This window comes from Pseudopodoces humilis, chromosome 4 (assembly GCF_049639895.1).
Source record: "Pseudopodoces humilis isolate 2021_Gansu_Grassland_sample_001 chromosome 4, ASM4963989v1, whole genome shotgun sequence".
NCBI classification, from domain to species: Eukaryota; Metazoa; Chordata; class Aves; order Passeriformes; family Paridae; genus Pseudopodoces; species Pseudopodoces humilis.
Window position 1 is genome coordinate 25,484,743 of NC_142203.1, and position 22,711 is coordinate 25,507,453.

Sequence of the window (22,711 nt, forward strand, 5' to 3'; positions counted from 1 at the left end):
TAAAGTGCATCTTCTGGACTTACAGGAAGATTATATGATGGTGTTATTTTTTGTTTGTATTTAAGATGAAGGAACGAGCAATACAAACATTAGGTTACTTCCCAGTGGGAGATGAAGATTTTCCCCACCAGAAACTACTGCTGCAGGGTTTAATGGATTCTGTGGAGGTGAGACACTATCAATGTATTATCCTTTATATTACAGTAATTTCTCTTGGATGCTTTTTATGTACTCTAGAGCCAGATTTACAAAGGGAGTTGACTTTCTGTAATAGTGCCTCTGGGTTTTTTAAAACTGCTTTGAAATAGAGAGCAGAGGTAGACTTGAGGATGGTAAAAGGTTTTATGCCACAGTTTAAAAACTTGCTAGTCCAGGTCTCTGCCTCAGTCTGAGACAAATACTCATTCCCTTTCAGGGGGCTTATGGATTCTTTTTGTGCACTGTATATATAAAATCTCCAGAGCTTATATTAATGAAGCCTTAGACCTGTACTTTGGCTTTCAAAAATACCCTGAGGGTAGGTAATATAAATACCTCTGAGCTATGTCAGCTAATACAACTCACTTGAATTAGTTTATATGAATACATGTGTCTCTTGTCCATCTGAATGCATCATTGAAGTGCACTGCATTCTTTCACAGTACTTCAGAGCTTCTATACATATTGCAATCTGCCAGATAATGAAATTAAATCAAAGGAGCTTTTTTAATGTCCTTCATTTACAGCATGTTTTACCTTTCTTCCCTGCTGATACTGACAGAGGATTTTGCATTGTTAGCAAGTGGCTGTTGAGTTTGTGCTCAACACACAGACAGGTGTGCTTTGCTGAGTCCTCCAATTCTGATGTGATCAAACAATCAAGAACCATAGAGTTACAGAATTGTTTGGGTTGGAAGGGACCTTAAAGATCTAGTTCCAACCCCTCTGTTGTGGGCAGGGACACTTCACTCTAGACTAAGTTGCTCAAAGCCCAATCCATCCTAACTTTGAACTCTGCCAGGGTTGGGGCAGCTTTGGGTGACCTCTTCCAGTGCATCACCACCTTCACAGTAAAGAATTTCTTCCTAATAGTTCATCTAAGCCTACTCTCAGTTTGAAGCCATTAACCACTTCTCCTATACTATACTTAGAATACTAAGGATGCTGAGAATACTGTGTACCCAAACAGTAAAAGATGTTTCTGAGTGCTGTGTTTTTCTCCTGTAACTGCGTAGGGACATTACGACTTTATAAATGGTGTACTTGAAAAAAACTTGTTTATCTTAGATTGCAGGAAGCTGAAGGCTTAATTCTCCAAGAGCCTAAGCATTTTTGTGCTTCTAGAGCATAATGAAAGCTATCTTGAAGGTACTTGGTAGTTACAGAAACCAGTTCTTAAAACATAAGATTCATCGTAAGTACTGACAAGAAAGTAGCATATCCTATTCCTGAAGGCTCAGAGAATAGTGTAAGGAGGACAGTGAAGTGAAACAAGTACTATCTGAATTCTTTTAAGGTGAAAAACAGGTTTCTGCATCTTTTAAGAGATCAGGTTCTGGATGGAATTACAGGAGACTCTTTCAATACTCCCTAATATAGTAAAGCCATAGTAATTTCCACTAATCACTATCAGCATCATTGTAACTTTGTTTTGTTCTCATTCGATTGAATTCTTTCTTTTCACCAAATTGAGCTTCTGCAGAGACTAGTAAAGACTAGTCAAAGACAATTAGTAAGACTTTGTCAAAGGTATGCTTTAAGAAATGTGGAAATTTTAGCTTTTATCATTCAATTCAGACAGTTTGGCATTGCCTCATTTTCCATCAACTTCATTGGGTCTGAGGTGCCACGTAGTCTCAGAAACTCACCAGAAAAGTGATCTTGTAAATTGGTGCTGAATATTGGGACTGGGAAAAAGGCTGTGGTCTTATGGATTAAGTGCCAGAAGTTTTAGTGTGTGCTTAGTTAGTACTGTCAGTGATGCTCTGATGTATATTTTAGGTCAAACAGATAGAGCTGCAATTCACTGTTGGTGAAGCTATTACCAGTGCTGCTGTTGGAACCAGCTCAGTGGCTGCACGGGATGCATGGACAGTTACGGAGGAGGAATATATACCTCCTTCAGGTAGGCCTTCCGAATGTACGTGGCTGGTTTGGGAAATGTCTGGACTAACACTTGGCTCCTAGCTTAATTTCTATGGTGTTTGGTTTATAACAGAACATTCAACAGAGATTTTGTGTTTGTGGTTATATATAGGTTGTTTTACCTCTTCATGTCCATCTGTCCAGAGGGCAGAAGACTTTATTCATGGGCTGTTTAAATAGCTTCTTATGTAATTCATTGTCACTTGACTCTGTTCGTGTTTTTTTCCATTTTTGTTTGCCATGTTGAATTAGTTTTGGGTTTTCAATACACAAATATTTTAAAATACCATTTTGAAGCCTGAACAGAAAAATAGGGTTATAAAATCAGATCGAAAGTGTTTCCCAATAACTTCAAGTTACAACTCACAACTACAGCTAAGTAAAATGTATGTGCAGTAAATGCAGAAATTCTATTTAAGGACTAAGATTCTGTACCCACTGAAGTACAAGTGTGATAAAAGGCTAGCTTCAAATCAGGCAGCTGTAAATATGAGTCTCGAACCTGTAAACATGTGTTTTAATTTTGTTAGAGTTGTCTTAGATGTGTAGTGTACACAAAGCTGACCATGTGGTAGAATTTGCTCCAGAAATTGAGAGTCCTAACAAAAAATTAAGTTTTGCCCTGAGTCTTAGGCAATGTGAATGGTACCTCTTCTTGGTCACAGGCTCTGAAAGATATACATGAACGGTTAGGAGGATTCTGTGTTTCTACTATTTATTCTACAATTACTACTTTCCCAGTGACTTCCTAAATAAGCAGAGATTAATGTGTCACCTGAGTAATCTTGAGTTCATTAGGTTTTTCATTATCTTCATTAAAATGGATGTGGATGGTTCTCAAAGTTCCTTCCCTCCACCTTTATTTTTTTCATACAGGTTTAAAAGTGAATGATGTGGTGCCCTGGGTCCTAGACCTTATTTTGAACAAGCACATCATCAGTCCCAACCCACATGTTAGGCAGGCAGCTTGCATCTGGCTTCTGTCACTGGTGAAGAAGCTGAGCACCCACAAAGCAATTAAGGTAAGAAATATGCCTTGTCCTAACACTGGCTCCTTGTCCCTATTTTTGCTTCTCATCTTGTTTCTGTCCCTTCCTTCCCTTTCACTTCTGTTGCGTCTTTTCTCCCCGTGCTGGTACAGTCCTCACTGAGGTCTTTTTGAGACATCTTTTGTTTCTAGAGGAGCAGACTATCTGGCAGATGAACAAGGGTGTTTGTCAACATCCGACTTGCATCCAAGTCAGAGTAAGCTCAGTGTAAATAGCGGTTGTAAAATGAAGTAGCACTACATCTTCCCTTTGGAAGAAGAGTTTGGTATCTGTATAGTGCGTAGTGGATCTGTATAGTGTTTCCCCAATATATATTGGGAAAATATTTAGGAAAGGTCTTGGAGGGGAAGAAGAAGGAGAACAGAACTTATTTGTTTCACAGTGTTGATCTTTGGTACCTAGGAGCAGTTATGATGTGCTTCATGTACTGTGTATTTTTGGTACGCTTTATGAACCTTATATTTAAAGTATTTGTCCATAATGAGAGAATGTGAAAAGTCCTATACAAGGATTAAATAAAACATTCCCAACCAAAATGTCCTCTATCTGCATAGAGGTACTATGGATCGTGATGAGACCAAATAACTATTTTGTACTCCAGGTATTGATAAAGAGCTTTGGGACAAGCTGCTTTGCAAATGTAAGCTTTTATATATAAAGCATTGTCATACTGCACTCATCTAAACACTGCATGTTGAAGGCAGGTCGCAAAACTCATCATTTTGGGGATGAAGAAAGCCCCATCTGGCTGCAAGCCAGATTTATGATGCACTGCTGCCTTATATTAAACAAGAAAAATAAAACATGTGCTTTAGTAATGGCACATGGTGAGCTGGACAACTAACTGTTACCTTCTGTGAATGCCAGTCAGGCTGCTGCTTGCCTGTCTGGAAAGAAGGGCAGTTCTTGTCCTAAGTGTAGCTCAAATGGGAAACTCCATTGATACAGTAGACTCTGTTTTTCCATTAGAAACTTGCCTGGAGACCAAACCAAGGATCCAAAATAATTTCCTTTTTTCTCATCTTACAGTCTCATCTCAAGGATATTCAAAGTGCATTTGTTTCAATTCTGTCAGATAGCGATGGTAAGTACGGTTACATCTTAGAGTTGTGTCTTTTTATGGGCATTCAGCAGATTAGAGGGAATCTTTCAACAGGCAGAGAGCCAACTACACTCTTGTCATCATTAAAAGATGACTGTAGAAACTTCCCATTTCTTATGTTAATAGGAATGGTTTCTTTTCTTGGCATCATGTGCGGAGATAAAGAAGCACAGCTGTTTTTTGTGTTTGGCTAAAAAGCACACTTGCATTTGTCCCTTCAGACTGTAGTAGTAGAAGTGGTGTTATTTCTGCTCTGTTTTGGGCAGCAGGATGTATATCACAGAATTCTGCATGGACAGAAACTCTGAGACCTCTTCAAGCTAGCATGTTTTGGTTTACAGTTCCACCCATGGCAGCTAGTGGAAAGACTGACAACCAGCAACTTAGGAAAAGGTCACTGAAGCTGAGGAGAGTAGTACCACAAATGATATCACGTGCATGTCAGAATACCTATGGCTCTTAGAACTCTTCCTGCTGTTTCAAAGCTTGCAGTAACAATAATTATGTGAAGATGTAACCTAATTTGAAGGGGTTTATGTCTTCAGAACAAATTGCAGAATCTATGCCATGACACACTAGATTTGCACTTAAATGGAAAGCTGTGAGGTGCAGCGCAGAGCTGTCTTTGCTACGTCCTGATTTTGGTTGAACCGTACTTCTGAAATTTGTGTACTGCTTAGTTACATGCTTATCTTGAATTTTGCTTGGTGAAATCTCTTGCAGAGCTTAGTCAAGATGTTGCTTCAAAAGGTCTTGGGCTGATATATGAACTAGGAAGTGAACAGGATCAGCAAGAGCTAGTCACTACGCTCGTTGATACCCTTATGACTGGGAAAAGGTACAGTGAACTTGGAACACAGTGTGGGAGTATTCTTGACTTATGTGTCTGGTGGGAATAAAAATGTGCCTTCTTTCTCTCTGGAAAGAGATGTTTTGGGACCAAGGGCAAGCAAATACCCATTCACAGAGAGTCAAACAGAGACATTTCTTTAATCAGCTTAGAGTATTTTGTGACTAAGTCGTTTTGGTTTTATTCCATTCAACAAAGCTTCAAAATAATGTGTCAGTCCTGATTCAAGTGGTTCGAATGAGTTGGGATTTGGTTAGTTTTGCTACTAGCTGCATTGTATAATTAGAGAGAACAATGACCACTCGCAGCAGCTCTGCAGATTGTGAATGTTGCAGAAGTGGTGACTTGCTGGTGTTGAAAAGCACCCTTTGCTAGGGAAGTGTTGTTAATTGTCACTTGTCAGCTTTAGTGTGAAAAGTGCTGGTCTTACAAGACTCATGGCTAGAGATCATGTTGGTCAGTATTGGAAACGTTCTTTTATAGACTTGTCCTGTCTAATCTGGTGTAGGTTTGTCCACTGAATGATAAAAGCCTAGGCTTGGAGTGTAGGGATTCAGTGGTGGTAAGCAGGAAGAAATAAGAGGAATGGAAATGGTATTTTTTAATTTTGAAGTAGAGATTTGCTGTCCAGATTTTCTGTCTGTTTGGACAGAACTAAAAAGTCATCATTCAGTATTTTGACTCTCTGCCTTTGCACAGCAAAACTCTCACTTGCTGCAGTGTCTCCTTAACATTGCGTGTGATACAGGTGAATGACATTCCTTGCAGTGTGTGTAGCTTTGCCCATGTGTGTTTTTTGTGGGATTGGAGCTGGAAAAAAAGTGAAGTTCATGAGTTAATAAAGCAGAATTACTTCTTCTGTAGTGTGCAGTGTATTCAGTTGTAGAGTTTGGTAGCACTAATACTGGACTTCTTTTCTATCAGAGCCAAACATGAGATGACTGGAGAAACTGTGGTATTTCAGGGAGGTCTGAGTAAAACCCCAGATGGGTAAGTTTACTGATGGTGTCTGATAGAGATGCAGTCAGTGCTGAAAGAGAATTCCTTAAAAAAGGTCTGCTTCCTGACCTTTTACTCCTTCTTGTTCTCTAAGTTACCATAATTATTTCTGTGTAGTACACATGTGTTACCTTTCTCTGCCTCCTTTAGGATGTGAATTGAAAATAGCTTTGAGGTGTTGTAGCACTTGTCTACCTAAAAATAGTAACACTGATTTCCCTTCTGCTTTTCAAAGTCAAGGTCTTTCTACCTACAAGGAGCTTTGTTCACTGGCTAGTGACCTCAATCAGCCAGACCTGGTGTACAAATTCATGAATCTGGCCAACCATCATGCCATGTGGAATTCTCGGAAGGTAATGCTTTGCTTTCATACTTCGATTCCCACTGTGAACTCTGAAAACAAAAATCCATTTTGCTATACCTGGTTAATATGTTTTATAAGTAACTGCATGTGGAAGGTGTTGATGGTTTGGTATCAGTCCAAGGCAAATTTAGCAGGCTGAGAAAAAAATTCAGAATTACTTGAAATGATTATAACATAACTTTGGTGTCAGAGTGTTCATATAATCTTACATTCCCCTCTGAATCAACTGACAACCTTATATTTTTTTGAGTGTGCTTAGAAAGACGGTCCTTAATGTGCTCAGACAATGATAGTATTTTGAAAACAGGATGAATTTTTGGATGCCAGGAAAGTGATCTTTGTTATCCAAGGAAGCAGAGCAAAAAGTAATCAGTAAGTTGCTAAAAAGCACTGTTGTCAAAAGTATCCCTTCTTAACTCAAGTTTTGATATTTTAAAGCAGCTGGGAGATTTAGCAAAGCCAAAATATGATCGGATCTACTTCCAGGGGAAAAAGGAGCAGCATAAGTGTGAAGATTTAGGTGTACTATTCAGAGTTTTGACATGGGCACTCTTCACTGGCTTTACAGAAGCATGGAAGAACTTGTTTTGAGTCTCTGATAACACCACTTAGTGCAAAAAACAAGTCCCAGCTTTAACTCTGATCAGAGTTTGACAATTCAGCGCATCTCTCAAATCTCCCTCAGCACTGTGACTTCAAAAACACAAGAGCAATGGTTAGGTTCCTGACCCTTGGTGGAATTTCTCCAGCCAGGATGAGTCAAGAAAATCCACTCAGAAAGTCTGGGGTGAGCTTTGGCATTTGAAGAATTTGTAGAATCTTTTAAGTTGAAGAGGACATTGGGAAATCTGTGCTCTAAAAGGCCCCCACAAGAGCTAAAGAGAGTATGCTCTTCAGGGCCTTGGAGGCAATGCTTTGCTTTTCCTTACACTTTTTGCAGCTTCTTGCTTTTCATGGCAGTGGTCCTATCTGAAAATGCGTCTTGATTGCTGTTTTCAAGGTTAACCCAAACAGCATCTCCTTTCTGTGAAGTCCCTAGTGTGGGGGTTTGAGTGGCAGGTTTTGACACTGCAAGTCAGAAAACACAGTCATTACATGCAGTCACTGCATTGCCTTCATTGAGTAATTTCTTCTTGAGCTATCCTGCCAAATCCTGTGGGACTTCACAAGCAAGCATCATTTCCACTGTATTAGAAGTGACAGTGGTGCTGACAGAGTTGGAGAAAGGAAAGATCATAGGAGAATACTTTTGTTTAAAGTAAATATGGACAGATGCAGAATTATAATCCCCAGAAACTTCAGGTTTTAGAAATAAGGTGGAGTTGTTTTGTTTTTAGTTTTTCAGTTCCTAAGTTATTCTAATTCTTCTAAATCAGCAGAGTTGTAAGGAAGCAGTGGTTTAGCCTCACCAATTTTTCCCAGAAGGAGTCTCTTTTGGAAGAACTTATTTAAGTCTTCATAGTTTTAATTCACCAGTACTACTTGTGCAAATAAGATCAATCAGTATCTTGAAATAAAGGTTGAAAGAAACATATTTGTTGTGTGCTGAGTGTGATTGTGTGCTTGAGATCACTGTGGTACTGTAGCAGTGAGGATGAGCTAATTCTAGACCATTCTAGACCTTTTGATTTGGTCTAAATCTGAACCATGTCAGTCATCTTTGACCCTGACTGTGGCGTGCCTATGAGCAATAACTGAACAAATATTATTGTCTTGTCATTTCAGGGAGCAGCTTTTGGTTTCAATGTCATAGCTGCCAAAGCTGGAGAGCAGCTGGCTCCATTTCTGCCCCAGCTTCTTCCCCGGCTCTACCGTTACCAGTTCGACCCCAACCTGGGCATTCGACAGGCAATGACCAGCATTTGGAATGCACTGGTCACTGACAAGTCCATGGTGAGTGACTGGCAAAGTGTGGTGAGGGGCTTTGCTGCCAGCCAGCAGCATACTGGAGATCCTTGTGGGACAGATGCTTTTTGTGAAAGGAGGGGCAATGCAGAAAGGGGTGAGGTATTGCACTAACAAGGAGGTGTCTGAATCCGTGGATGAGCTTGGAGCTTGTGCAGAGGTTTTGCACTGTCTGTCATGTATGAAAGGATATTGCAGACCTTGTTTGTGCAGCCAGCATTTTACTTAAAATGGGGTCTTTCCACTTTGATACTGCTTATGAGAAGCTTTTCAGGATTCCTTACGGCCTAAGATGCCTTCCTGAAGGAAGAGCATTTAAATATAGTTCCTCATTTTTCAAGTGGGAGGAAGCCCATGGTTTGAGGCTGCTCTATCAGTTTGAGGAGAACTCCTCCCAGGTGTATTTCAGAAAAAAGTGATTTTCATAAGATGCCTTTGCTCTGGTTCTTCAAGGCTTGGAAATGGGTTTGCATTTTTTTATTCTAGGAAAGCTGATGTTAATGTGAAGTCATTCACTCTGATCCCTCATCAAAGCACAACTGTTTCTTGAGTAAAATACATGTTTGGTGTTGCATTTTAACAGTTCAGCTATAAAGGCCTTAGGGGACTTTTCTTGTTGCATCTTTCACAATGTTGAACACTCAAGCAATGCAGAGAAAGGCATATCTAAAGCACAGTTGGAGAAAGTTTGCACAGCATTAGTTCATCTGATGTGGTTGAAAGCAGGTTGTATTGTCCAAAAGGAGTCTTTTTTTACTGAGTAGTGGGCAAGGATACATAGCTGTGCTTGTTTCATGATTTTTCCGTCTTTTAATTATAGGTTGATAAGTACATGAAGGAAATTCTTGAGGATTTGATCAGTAACCTAACCAGCAGTCTTTGGAGAATCAGAGAATCCAGGTATTGCTAGGAAAAGTATTAGATTTGTCTTTGAACTCAGTTCTTTTCTCTTGTTCATGATAAACTTGTTAACCTGAAGAACTTGAGGGGGAAAAGAGGACATATCCTTTCATGAGGATAGAGCCACGCCATGTAGCCTACTCTTAGGAGTATGATACAATCTTGAAGCTATTTGCCTGACAATTTTTATTGCATGTAGCTTCATACTAAACATTTTCTGAAGAATGAGTTTTCTGGTTACTTGTTCTTGCCTATCCTTGAATCTGAAATAATGCTTTCTCTTAGAAAATCTTATCAATCTGACAATTATGTACTTGGCAGCAGGATGCCATTTTTAATAAACTGCTTTTTGTTTTTAATGATTAATAGCTATGTTATATGATGTGTTGAAAACCTCCATTTTAATTTCAATTCCACACCTTATACAATTTTGGTTTCTTATGTATGCTTAAAGACAAGAAGATTAAAACAATTTTGTCACTGGAATGTTTGCAGTAGCAGTTTTCACCACAGCAGCCTTTTTCACCTCCTGTCACCTGTTTCAGGTTTTACCTGAATGAATGAGCTTTTTTTCCTCTGCAAAAGGAGACATTCTTGTGACAGAGTAGATTTAGCATTTGGGGAAAGTAAGGAGTGTGAAACAGCTCTCATTTTTCTAAACCATTTATTTATATTTTTAAGCATATCTGTATACATACGCCTATACCAAGTAAGAACACTGTGTGAAAGAAATAAAATTTCCTGTTTGCAGTTGTCTAGCACTAAATGACTTACTAAGAGGAAGACCTTTGGATGACATCATAGACAAGCTTCCAGAGATCTGGGAAGTCCTGTTCCGAGTGCAAGATGACATTAAGGTAATGGTACTGAGAACTGAATAGACATCTTCAACAAACAGTACAGTGATCAAGCTCTGTCTGAGGTGTATAAAGAGAGACTCTCTGACAAGTCATCTTGAAGCCTATGGGAGTTTTGATTATTAAGCAGACTAGAAATTCTTGTTCCTTGGATGTAAAATTTCCATGCCACCTTGGAAATTCTCTTATGTTTGAAGTGTGTAGTTTCATTCCTTCTGTGCCTTATTCTAGATGATTTGATATTTTTCCTTGATACAAAAGAATTTCTGAATAGCTGCTTAACTTTTGAATATAGAAATATTTGAATATATTTTATTTTGGGCTGCTAGTGTGCTGAACTGATATATGATATTGTGATATATGGTGTGCTGAACTCAGATATATGAAGTCAGAGTCTTTGGGTCATTCCAGGTTGCAGCTCTCTCAGGTGTATTGATTGTACCAGGTACTCAGATGGACCCAAGCCAGAATTTCTTCTAACCATATTATAATTCTTCTAAAGATACTGCTACTTTGCATTAAGTATTAACCATGAAGATAGCCTTGTGTCTTCTAGTGTTAATTCTTATCAATTAATATGAATCATTCTAGAAGAATAAAAATAACAGAAATAATTGTTGAGTTCTTTTTTTTTAGGAGACTGTACGAAAGGCGGCAGAACTAGCCCTAAAAACTTTAAGCAAGGTAAAGCTCTACAATTTTGTCATATGCACATGTAGAGGAGACATGCATGGTTTTGATGTCAGGAGTGACCGTAGTCTATATTTACTATAGACTGTTGTCTTCAGACAATCCCCAGTGTAAGATCCAGTTGTGAGAGACTGAACAGCCCCCTAGAAAGCAATCGTAATGAGCATCATCACGTACTCCCCTGTACTTTTATTGGTGCTAGTGAAGTCCTGCTGCTTGAGGGTAATGTCATCTTAATGCCTATACAAGCAAAGGAAGGATATAATGAACCGTGGTTTTTTGCTCCAGTGTTGTTTTTGCCTTGCTTGGGGGTGGAATTTAAGTAATTTAAGAATTAAGAATTTAAGTAAACTTCAACACTTTACCAAGACTGACTGATCTAGTTGACCAAGCCTGGTGGTACATCACTGGTATGAAATGGAATAATTGTGTATGGACTTCTCTGTGATGCTGTTACTGACAAAGGTTCTTGGGTATAGTACACATATACCACTTGGTATTTTGTTTGGTAATTCTTTGAAAAAGTCACATTGGTGGCAGTGGGTCTAAAGTGTTGTGTTTGAAATCACAGTCTTCATAGTGCATGACATTTTAATTCTGAAAGTGAGGATCTGGTCCCAAAATGTTGTTGTGAAATGTTGCAGTTGCAGAATCTGTTCTCGTCTGGGACTTGCTGCTCTGCTGTGTGTAATGGTTGAGTCCCTGTGGCTGGGATAGGCTGTGCTTCAACTGAGAGGTCATTTGGTTCATCTGTTCATCCAGAGTCAGGTCAAGACCTGCTAGACTCTGAATTTGCCTTTTCTGGAAGTGTATTGTAGTTGAAACACCTTTTAGGGATGACTCTTAGGGCTTAACTTCCTTGTGGAGAGAAGGTGGAGGTGTAACAGAGGCTGGGCTTGGCTGTGAGCAGTTTGTCTAGTTGCTATTGGCTTCTGTCTGAAGAAGATGCTTTAATGTAATCTGAGGGAGAGATTTGTACATGTTTGCAGCACTGATTCTCACCTGTCCCCAGGTCTGTGTGAAAATGTGTGACCCCTCTAAAGGAACAGCAGGTCAGAAGACAATAGCTGTGTTGCTCCCTTGCCTCCTAGACAAAGGAATAGTAAGCACAGTTGCTGAAGTCCGATCTCTCAGGTTAGTTCTGCACCGTGTAAGTTCCCTGGGGGTTGGGTCATGACTTGTCCCAAAGACACCAAGCTTATTCACCTGAGTTGCAGAATGTTCTTTGTGTTTGAAGTGACAAGTTGCTTTCCAAAACAGCTTTCCTGCTGAGTTCTTTTTTCATGGAGTGGAAGCAGCAGCCCCGAGAACTCTGGCTATCTTTTGGGAGTATGTGGCCTCCCTGCAAATGCCCAGATTCAGTTCCCAGCAGGAAGTTCTTTTCTTCCTGTACAAATGGCAGGCTGATCGAGAAGCAGTGTGCCATGCTAAGGCTGTCCTTTGGGACTGGCATATTTGTTCTGGTTGCAAAGAGAGTCCCATGGTTCTTCAAACAGCCATGTCTGATTTCACAAGAGCTTGTGAATATTGACAATTCACATCCCAGATGTGACTGCATTTGGTCACTCTGTTCAAATACATTTTATGTCTTGTACCAGTTCAATGTTCCTTGATGTGTAGAGATTTCATATGCTTGTCAATTTATAACCTTGTGTATTCTTTCCTTTGACTGAGGGACAGAAAAACTGGAAAGTTCAGAGTTGGAGGGTAGCTAGCTGGTCTTCACAAAAATAATTATTAGGAATGTTAGAAGGCTTCTAACAAGAGAATATTTCTTGAACTGTTTGCATTTCTTTGGAAGATGTAGAAATTCTTAGTCAAAATACAGCATATGATCCATCTGAAACTGACTAGTAGTGTTTGAATAGATTATTGTAACTTGTCTTTTCTTGGGCAGAGACAATGGATGTCTCAGTGCTTGTTTAAAACATGAATCTTTCTAAGGGGGTGTGTTTTTTTTCCCACATCTGTCTGCAGTACTGCCTCTTTGCCCAATCCCTTTGTGATTCCAGGGCAAAAGTAAACAATTTCTGGCCAAAATATACATAACATCCCTTGGAAGCTCAGGGCTAGGGAATAATTTTGTTTAAGCAAAAATTACACATGGTTTTGTTTGAAGGAAGATTTATATTGGTATATCTGGATTACAGTAGATCAGAGAGGCTTTTCAGATCAGTCTGTGTGTATCTCTGTTGACCTTCCCTTTAATCTTTTTCCAGCATTAACACTCTTGTGAAGATCAGTAAAAGTGCTGGGTCTATGCTGAAACCTCATGCGCCAAAACTTATCCCAGCCCTGCTGGAATCCTTGAGTGTGCTGGAGCCTCAAGTCCTCAATTATTTGAGTCTTACTGCAACAGATCAAGAGAAAGTAAGTGCAGCTGTAATGAGGAAGTATCAACACAGCAGAGATAACAAAGATTTAATCTTTATTTAGGGAATGGAAAAATAGCAGGTTTGGTAGAGAAGTGTTCAAAAAGCAAACAGAAATAGATAATAAGTTACTAAAAAGTTTGGTCACAGAATATGGCTGGACAAATGTGTGAGCTTTTTTGAAGGATTGGGATTATTTTTATTCCCTAGACCACTGTATGTTTCCAAAAGTGAAGAGCACTTCCAGTCCCAAGGGATTAACTTCAGGACTTTGTATAACTTAAATTGGAGGGTGTGCCACAGCACTATGGGCTGGAGGTGGATGTTGTCAGCACCATGTCCTTTAATTGTTGTCAGAGAACCATATTGATCAATCACAGGACAGTGATTGAAACTCATTGATTAGAAACAAATTTAGCTAATTTTGTTGTGGAGGGAAGAGGGTCAATTAGATTAGCCCTTTGCAAATGAAAAGGGAGTGAACAATGTGAACAATTCAGTGTGAGATTTGATTTCTTTTTTTTCCCTCCCCTTTGTTTTCTCTTTCTCTCTCCCTCCCTCTAGAACATCTCTCTGCCTCTGAAAGGGAAACATCATAGTCTATAGACACAATTGCTTTCTCCATGCATCTGAGATAGATTTTAGTATAAGGTAGTGAGTTACATGTGATATTGTTGCCCTTTCTACTGTTTTCATGTTGTGTTTACATTTGGATTTGTTTGGTGTTTTTTCCTGGCTTTTTTTTAGACTGCAATGGATAGTGCCAGACTTAGTGCTGTCAAGTCATCTCCCATGATGGAAACCATTAACATGGTAAGTATGGATTTCAGAAGGGTTCCAGTGTAAGGTATGTTGTAGAAGAATAGGAATTAAAATGGAAGCTTTACAGAATATCTCTTCAGGGTTCATTTTCTTATCACATCTCCATGTGGCTCTGTCCACTTTTTCATGTACAGACCAGTGCATCTGAGTGCTTCCCCCTCAGATCAGTTGTGAATAACTGGCTCCATTTGGAGCCAGATGGCTTGCTTGTTCATCTGAAGACTGGCCTGCTTTGATGAAGATGGCGTCTTTCAAGTGCTTTTCTTTGAGTGGGAGCTCAGCTGGTTCTGGGTTATGTTAGGTAGCATTTTTCTTCATCTCTGGCCCACAATTCCAAAACCAACTTCTCACCTGGGCCTTCAATTGGTGATAGTCATTGTTGATAGGGCATAAATGCTGTTCAACCATTGCCTTGTGGTGCCTTAGGTATTCCTGTCTGGGCCTTGCCCATACTTTCATGGTGTAGATATTTAGAGAAAATGCTGATATCGCTGTCAGCAAGTGGTGTTTGGCACCACAGTTTCCTGCTGCTGATACACAGATGCTGTGCTGTAGGATCTGTCCTGTCAGAGCTCCCTATCCTCTCTAGAAACCTCCCCTTCCCAGAAAAAGGCTCCTCTTTTCTACTCAGGCACTGCACACAGCCAAGGGCATGTGGGAAGGTAGAGAATGTGAGGGTTGAGCAAGTTTTAGGGGTGTTGTAGCCACCAGAATAGTTTGTTTCCTTGACTTAAGGAAAAACATCAACAGCAAGCTCTCCTGTACATAGCAGCATGTGGAGTTGAGTTCTGGTGTCAGGTGAAGTGGTCTCTATTTATAGAGTGTAAAGCAGTTGGGAATTAAAAGCTCCGTGTAAAAGTGTACTTGCTGTCCCTCCTGTAGGCTGCAGCAGCTGCTGCTGTCCCTCCTTCAGGCCATGCCTCACCCTGCCAGCCCTGGGGAACAACTGTGGTGCTCTGATCATTGAGGTTTTGTAGGGTAGAGGAGAGGTAGTAATGGCTTCCCTGGAATATTGTGAAGATGTCCTGGTTTATGAGTAACCTCTTGTATATTCTGGGCATGGCTAGGAGATTATATGGATAATTTCCTTCACCATACCAGTGATGGAGGAGGAAATAACAATTGATCTGACTTCGGAAGCTCAGTTACCTTCATTTAGTATGTGATCCTTGAATTTGCTAGAGAATGGATCTCTCCTCTGCAGACAGTGTGTTACAGAGTGCTGGTTAACATGAGGCTGTTTTGCCCACTGGCATTTTAGGCATAGCAGATTAAAAATTTTTCTAGTTACATCCCTTTTGTACTTTTATGTCATTTATGCCACTTCTTTGTCTTGACCTGTTTAAAAACTGTTTTGACTGGTTTCATGTCATTGTCCAATAACATTGGATATGTTATTCCTTCCTGGTTTCAGAGAGTTGGGGAAATGTTGGATTTTGTCCTATGATACAGATGTGTTTGCAGCTCATTCTTGCTAGTATGTTAGTTTCAGGCTTCATGAAGAGTTGGAGTGCAGGAGCACATCAGTTCCAGCAAATGATAGTTTTAGCAAGGTCATCTCAGCAGAGAAGTGGGACAGAAGAATCTGTATGTGGTGGAATCCACTTCATGTTGGCTTTTCCTCATCATGAAGCAAACTCTTGATTCAGCTGAGGACCAGCCAGCAGTACTGAGGCAGCCTCTGCTAGAAATACAGCAACTTAAGTCTGCCATTATTACCTTTTTGTTTTTCCTTTTTTTTTTGTTTTGTTTTCTTTTTTTCTCTCTCCCTGTCTCTTTTTCTTGCCTTTTTCTAGAGCTTGCAGTATTTGGATGTGTCTGTCCTTGGTGAGTTGGTCCCTCGGCTGTGTGAACTGATCAAAAGTGGAGTTGGCCTTGGAACAAAGGTACGTCTATGGGTTTTAACAGTTCTTTTGGAAATGAAGAAGGGAATATAGAGCAGTGTCAATGTAAATACAGTTCCTTTGACTATGTCTTTTAAAGCAACAGCTTTGTCTCATGCATACTGGAGTCGTTTGACAACTGAGTTCCACTCCACTACATCACTCCTCTGAATGTGTGCTGCCCTAGCCTCCTCTAGGCTACATGGCTTCTGTGCTCTGTGACACGAGTGCAGAAGGTTGTCCTTGATTGCAGCAAATCTTCTAGGATCATCTATCCTGAGTGTGGGTCCTTTTTCACTTCCTGTTTCAATTCTTGTCATTCATGTTTTGCAAACTTTTACTGCTCTTGGACTATGAGAATAGAGGTGAGTGGGTGTAGATCATGTCTTACAAGTGCAAGTAGCACCACAGCAAGTATTAACAATAATAACCAGAAGCAAATATTGTTTTATCTTACCTTTGTTTTCCCTTGCAATCTTCCAGGGGGGCTGTGCCAGTGTAATTGTGTCATTAACCACTCAGTGCCCTCAAGACTTAACACCTTATTCAGGTAAGGTTTTGTCTCTTAGTGTCAGGTTTTAAAGGTGCTTTTTGTTGCTGTTGTGTTTCTTTCCTTGAGTTTGGCACAAGAATGATCTTTACATGTGTATTTTTATCAGAGAGCTGTTTGAAGTTACCTTTTTTGTTTTGAGATAGGCATGCTCTCAGAGTAGGTTCAGTACCTCACCAAGTTGGAAGATGTAAAGGAAGGAGTTGAGGGAATTCACTAGCACTGAGCAGGAATAGGCAAAAATATTTCTTCACTTTTCTTGGAGCAATCTTAACAGTGCCTGTGTTAGTGCAGCACTGTCAATATGCACTTGTTCCTTCAACTTGAGCTGTGGGTGAACCATGAACAGTGACTTTGTTTCATTCTGATAGCAGAAACATCACCTTTCTGTTGCAAAATAGAAGTGAAGCATGATCAACTGTAGTGCTTGCATATAGGAACAGTATCAGTCAAAATGTGCAAAACACTAGCACTACTTTAAGCATGAGGACTTAATTATAACCCCATATACATGCAGTGACGAAAAATGCATAAATTCAGGCAGTCTAATGAAATGCAGGCTATTGTAATTCTTGCCATATCAATAAAACATGATACTTTTCATAAAGTAAAGTCTCTTCTAACAGGCAAACTTATGAGCGCTTTACTTAGTGGCCTGACTGATCGCAACAGTGTGGTACAGAAGTCTTTTGCCTTTGCTATGGGGCACCTAGTCAGGGTGAGTTGGGCTTCAAGTATTATTTTACTTCTTTATTGGTTGCCGTTTTTGAAGCATTTGAATAATTTCAGTCTCTTCCTTGTTACAGACTTCCCGGGACAGTAGCACTGAGAAGCTGCTGCACAAACTGAGCAGCTGGTATATGGAGAAGGAAGGTATGTTGCTTTTGGGGTATTCACTTACAGAATACAGTGCAGAAAAAGTTCCTGGTGATAGCAAAAGCTAGTAAAAAAACATTTCTGTATTGTGATGTTTGGTTTCACTGAGTTAATTCCTATACAGTGTTACACAATACTGTGCATTACTTTGCTTTCCAACAGGCAAACCAAGCAGTTAGAAGGATAATCCTGCTTCCCAGTCATACTGTGTTTGTTTTGCTCTTTCAGAGCCGGTTTACAGAGCAGGCTGTGCTTTAACTGTGCATGCTATGGGACGCTACAGCCCAGATGTGCTGAAGAACCATGCCAAGCAGGTGCTGCCATTGGCTTTTCTTGGAATGCATGAAGTTCCCGAAGAAGAGAAGGGAGAGAAAGAGAATTCTATTCTGTGGACTGAAGTTTGGCAGGAAAATGTACCAGGTACGTTGTGTTAAGAATAGTAAAGCTTTCTGGGAAGCATGCTTTCTGGAATTCTATTTTGAAAATACAGAGTTCTCATATTAGAGATTTGGGAAGCTTGTTCCCATTTTCGTCCTTGCTCTAGATTTCTTGTATGAAGGTTACCTTCTCCAGCTATTTAAAATAATTACAGGGGCATTGATCACAAGGATGGACAGGTACAGTGGAAGTATTTTAATATAGTGATACATTGAATGCCACTGTAATATGGCCCTGATGATACAGATAACTAGACATCTTTGGAAATTTTGATGCCAGCCTTTAGGGGCTGCTGCACACGTCAAAGTTGCAGGGGTTTTGGCCTTTCTCTCTTGTTAGAAATCTCTATGGTAATACCTGTGGTTTTAGCTTCAGTGAATGAATCTGTGCTGTAGAAATGCAGTTCTTTCTATAGAGGCAGATTTGGATGCATTATAGTACTGTTTTACTGACACTTCTAGATTCCAGATCTGGCTCCTCAGTCACCATATGATTTTTCTGGAGTCTGAAAAAGAAGCTGAAAAAGATCTTCTAGTGACTTGTTCTTGGAAGAAGAAAAAAAAAAGATATACCCTAGAAACAGGCTAACACAATTGTCGCCCTGAAAATTAAACCTTCTGATAATGTTTTCATAGTTTTAGTTACTTTCCCATGAAAGTCCTATAAACATAAGTTATTTCTCACATTCCTTCTAAGAAATGTCTTTTGATGGACGTTTCGCATGACCAGTGTGTTTGGTAAGGTGGTAACTTAATTATCCAATCCCTGGTCATTGTTGAGAATCTGTAAATACTGCAGTCAGAGAATGAAGGCATGTTTTTTTCTGTTCTGATACTGAGAGGTGTTTATGTGAATCATTTTGTGTCCTCTAGCAACACACATTGTCTAGTGTCTGCTATATGGAAGGACTGAAATGAGCTCTGTGTCAAAATACACAGCAAAGTCTTTATCTGGGACCCCTAGAAAAGAACCCATCTTCAACCAGGCTGGGGGGAATTCTTCATGCTTTTGCCTGAAGTAGACCTTTCTGATGTGTCTCATAGCCAAAAAACCCAAGAGATCTGTAACTGGTGCGTTTTTTTTTTACAGGGTAGGGCTGGGCTTGTTCGCTTGTGGTGTTTTTTGTTGTGTTGGTTTGGGGTTTTTTTTTTTTTAGTAAGATTGAAGGTTTGTTTGTTTTGTAGCAAAATTACAAATTTCCTCCATTTGACATGCAGGTACTCAGGGTGGGATCAGACTGTATTTGCAGGAGTTGATATCCATCACCCAGAAGGCTCTGCAGTCCCAGTCCTGGAAAATGAAAGCTCAGGGAGCAGCTGCCATGGCATCAATTGCCAAACAGACAGGCTCCCTTGTACCACCACATCTGGGAATGGTGCTCTCTGCACTGCTGCAAGGCTTGCCAGGAAGAACCTGGACTGGGAAGGTAAAGAAGGAATTGTCATCTTATGGTTTGCTATGAGCCTAGCAGCAGGTAGCCCTTTAGCTAGGAAATGCCATGTTCTCTGCTGCAGAGCAACATGATAAGAATGCTGATGCAGGGAGTCAGTCTGCCTTCTATCCTGCATTTAGCAGATAGAGAAATGACTGGGAAGACAGGTAGATGAAATTCAGACTGCTTTTGGAGTTGGGTTCCCACTTAGACTAATTCCACTGCACCATTTCTAGCCTGGAGGGATACTAGCATGTGCTCAGAGCTGCTGCAAGGCCCCTTTCTGCTGCCAGTTCTGTGCAGATTGAAAGCTAAGTCGTCTGCAGGAGGAGTGGTAGGAGATAGAGACATTGCTTCTCCAAACTGGTGTCACAGGGATGTTTCCCCCTGCCCCTTGCTAATGAAAACAAAGGTTTGCCCTGTGCAGCAGGACTGTGCATTTCGGCTGTGTGGCACTTGACAGCAATGTCTCTTTTATCGTTACAGGAGGAGCTGTTAAAGGCCATTGCCAGTGTCGTTTCTGCCTGCAGGTAGGTGGATTGATGGAGGTGGTTCCCTCAGGATCTGAGGTCTCAAAAGGGAGGTTGTTGTCCAGTGTTATTGCATATAGGCTGCTAAGGAGATTCTAGAAGGTTTGTCATCACCATCCTAATCTCCTGTCAGTGTGTGAGGAGCAAGATGCTTCAGAGAGACCTGCAGAAATAAATGGTTGATTTAGAGAGGAAAGGGAGCATGTTGAGAGGCCACAATTGCTAAGAGGAGAGCAGAGATTAAGGGGGAAGATCAAGACCTTAAGTGGGAAAAGGAGGAAGAGGTAGAAGAGTAGTGGGGGAGCAAGTGTCTTGGAAGCATATGAGAAAAGAAGAAAATAAAACAGGGAGTAAAAAGAGAGAGAAAGGGCACTCCAGTGTAACTTCTGTTACAGTTACTGGTAGGCAGCTGAGTGCCTGGACACAGGAATTAATTAATTTTGGAAAGAGATTAACATGATAGTGTTGGTGTGCCTTGCATTTCAGTGCAGAGCTGCAGAAGTCAGTGCCTGGTCAGCCCACCATCACAGATGTTGTCCAGGCTCTCCTGAAAGAATGCCGTAAGGAAAACCTGAAGTATAAGATGGTGGCTCTGCGCTGTGCAGCTGGGGTGCTGCAGGCAACAAAGGAAGACCGGTTCCAGGAACTTGCTGATATCACCTTTCCCATGATAAAGAAGGTGACAGTTCAACTTCTTGAGTTTTCTCTCTTTCAAAATAGAACACCCAAGTGATGACACTCCCAGTGGTGCTGGCTGCATGCCAGGCTTCTGCCCAGGGGGCTGATGATGTGAGGGATTTTGTACACTTAGCCAGATCTTTGGTAGGGCTGAATACCAGGCAGCTGGTGAGCCCTGGGGTGGTTCTACCTGTGCTTCACAAAATCTGAACTAGCCCAACTGTTCTCTAGGCAGAGTCCTGCCTGTCATGTCCTCCACTGCCCTGTTACCACTTGAAAAGTTAATTCCTGGCTGCTCCACAGGCAGCAAAAGGCTCCTGGGAAGCTTTGTAGAGTGCTTGTGTTTAGCATTAGCAGAGCCTTGCAGCTCTGCGAGCAAGAGTTCGTAGCACAGGCGCGTGTTTGGGCGCCCCTTTGGAAGCTGCCGGCAGAGCTGGGCATGAGGGCTGGTGCGTGCAGACTTCAGGGGAGACTGAGCTGCACTGCACTGTGTGCCTTGCCTGCCCTTATCCCTCTGTCAGTCACACCTTCCCCTGTGGCCTCCGCAGAACTCTCTGGAGAGCATGGGAGCAGCTTTTCCAAAGCATGATGAAGAGGATGAGGACATGAGGGAGAAGGAGGTTCAGATGGAGTCCCTGATCTGTGCCTTCGAGACCCTGGGCAAAGCCTGGCCGAGGAGCCCGGAGACACAGCGTAAGTCAGCTGATGACATGCAGAACAAACTATTTTCTCTTAAAATGAAAAGTGGAAGAAGGGAAGAACCTGGAGATCACGTGCACAGTGAGAAGAGCGCAGCAGAAGATGCAGGATCTCACTGCAGGCAGCTTGTAATGGTCTTCAGTGAGAGCTGCCCCAGCTGCTTTCCAGCAAAGTAACCCATCCTTAGGAAAAATCTTTACTTGTCTTAAATACAATTCACAAAAATATTCTGAGTTTATATATATGCAGGATGAGTGAAGTTTTGAAGCAATAGTTTTAGTTTTTTGCCTAATAAAAAGATGTCTAAATATGCTGCTCACATTTACATTTGCATCAAAGCTGGTACAAGGTGGAAGAATTGGAAATATCTGGATAGGGATGGGAAAAGGTTTTTTTATTAGCATACCAGAGTGTGTAATGCAGCTGTTTCATCTGCCAGCATTTGTAATGAGCGAGTTGATCTGGTGAAGATTTTCAGGGTCACTCATTACAGGATGTTGACTTGGTCATATGTAGTATTAGCTTGATGTCACTTGCTGAGGAGCACTTTGGAGACAGACCAGAGTTTCCTTCTGCCTTTCCCTGTGGTAACATGGTGATGTCCTTATTTTCCTGTAGGTTGCTATCGACAAGAGTTTTGCAAGTTAATGTGTGACCGTCTGAAACTCAGCACATGGAAAGTGCAGCTTGGAGTGCTACAAGCCATGAATGCCTACTTTCAAGGGTAAATTTTTCTTTCTGCAGTCCACTTCAGTGACTTGTCTTCTCTTTCTTGCTTCAAACTGTTTAATGAACTTGATGACACTGAACACTTTTTGGAGAAGTTGAGCCAGACTTCTGTCCCAGTGATGCAGGGTGCCTGACTGTTTTTGCATTTGACAGGCTAATGCTGTTTGATGAGGAGCACTCTGACCCTGTGGCTTTGACAGAAATACTGTTGGAAACCTGTTCCTCTATCACCCATTCTTTAGGTAAATGGATTTCTGGTTTGTGATGGATGATGAATTACTTGTTAAAACCATTGTCCTCTGAGGGTTTGTGTGGTAGAGGAAATGCAGAATGAACAAAAGTTTTCAGAGGTAACATTTAGCTGTCCTTGCACTGCAGTGTGATTACTGTGGGGGTTGCAGTGTTTGAGACAGTACTGTGCAGGGTGCAGTTCACAGAGGAGTGCGTTCCTCTGGTGCAAGAGAGCTCTGCAAGAGGAGGGAGAGGCAGGCAGCAGACCATGCAACCTCTCAGAACACAACCAAGCTATTCCTGATTTAATGAAATACCAACTTTTTTCCTCTACCATTCAGACTTCTTAGTCACATGCATTATGTATCCAAGATTATAGTATCCAAAAGATACCCCAGATTTTCTCACCAGTGCATGAAGCTCCAAGGCATAGAGGCAGTTTGTGCTCTACTGGAGCAGGGCAGCCATATGTAAGTGCTGCTTATGTCATGTTGACAGTCACAGGCCTCTTCATTACTTTGGTGGTGTTCCCATTGGTCGTGTGACTGTAACAGTGCCCCATATCTCATACCTGCATGTGGTCTTGTTTCTGATGTGCCTGAAGACAGCACCTACCAGTGCTAGGTACCAA

At 41.0% G+C, this 22,711-nt stretch overlaps 1 protein-coding gene across 4 annotated transcripts in view; it reads left to right on the forward strand.

Moving 5' to 3' along the window:
* Window positions 1–22,711, forward strand: part of ECPAS (Ecm29 proteasome adaptor and scaffold) — a 61,887-nt gene that overhangs the window by 34,954 nt on the left and 4,222 nt on the right. For all 4 annotated transcript variants that reach the window (XR_001332005.2, XM_005530762.3, XM_014259513.2 and 1 more), the window contains exons 23-47: window positions 66–167; window positions 1,981–2,104; window positions 3,001–3,146; window positions 4,203–4,257; window positions 4,999–5,113; window positions 6,050–6,115; window positions 6,360–6,477; window positions 8,214–8,381; window positions 9,214–9,293; window positions 10,045–10,150; window positions 10,787–10,834; window positions 11,853–11,974; window positions 13,060–13,210; window positions 13,960–14,025; window positions 15,831–15,920; window positions 16,401–16,467; window positions 17,094–17,185; window positions 17,274–17,340; window positions 17,572–17,763; window positions 18,999–19,207; window positions 19,700–19,743; window positions 20,230–20,422; window positions 20,970–21,114; window positions 21,739–21,844; window positions 22,003–22,091. Coding sequence is in view for 3 of the 4 variants with exons in the window: in XM_005530762.3 (XP_005530819.2) it covers window positions 66–167; window positions 1,981–2,104; window positions 3,001–3,146; window positions 4,203–4,257; window positions 4,999–5,113; window positions 6,050–6,115; window positions 6,360–6,477; window positions 8,214–8,381; window positions 9,214–9,293; window positions 10,045–10,150; window positions 10,787–10,834; window positions 11,853–11,974; window positions 13,060–13,210; window positions 13,960–14,025; window positions 15,831–15,920; window positions 16,401–16,467; window positions 17,094–17,185; window positions 17,274–17,340; window positions 17,572–17,763; window positions 18,999–19,207; window positions 19,700–19,743; window positions 20,230–20,422; window positions 20,970–21,114; window positions 21,739–21,844; window positions 22,003–22,091 (2,761 nt within the window). In the remaining variant the exon portion in view is untranslated. The remainder of the gene's footprint in view (window positions 1–65; window positions 168–1,980; window positions 2,105–3,000; window positions 3,147–4,202; window positions 4,258–4,998; window positions 5,114–6,049; window positions 6,116–6,359; window positions 6,478–8,213; window positions 8,382–9,213; window positions 9,294–10,044; window positions 10,151–10,786; window positions 10,835–11,852; window positions 11,975–13,059; window positions 13,211–13,959; window positions 14,026–15,830; window positions 15,921–16,400; window positions 16,468–17,093; window positions 17,186–17,273; window positions 17,341–17,571; window positions 17,764–18,998; window positions 19,208–19,699; window positions 19,744–20,229; window positions 20,423–20,969; window positions 21,115–21,738; window positions 21,845–22,002; window positions 22,092–22,711) is intronic.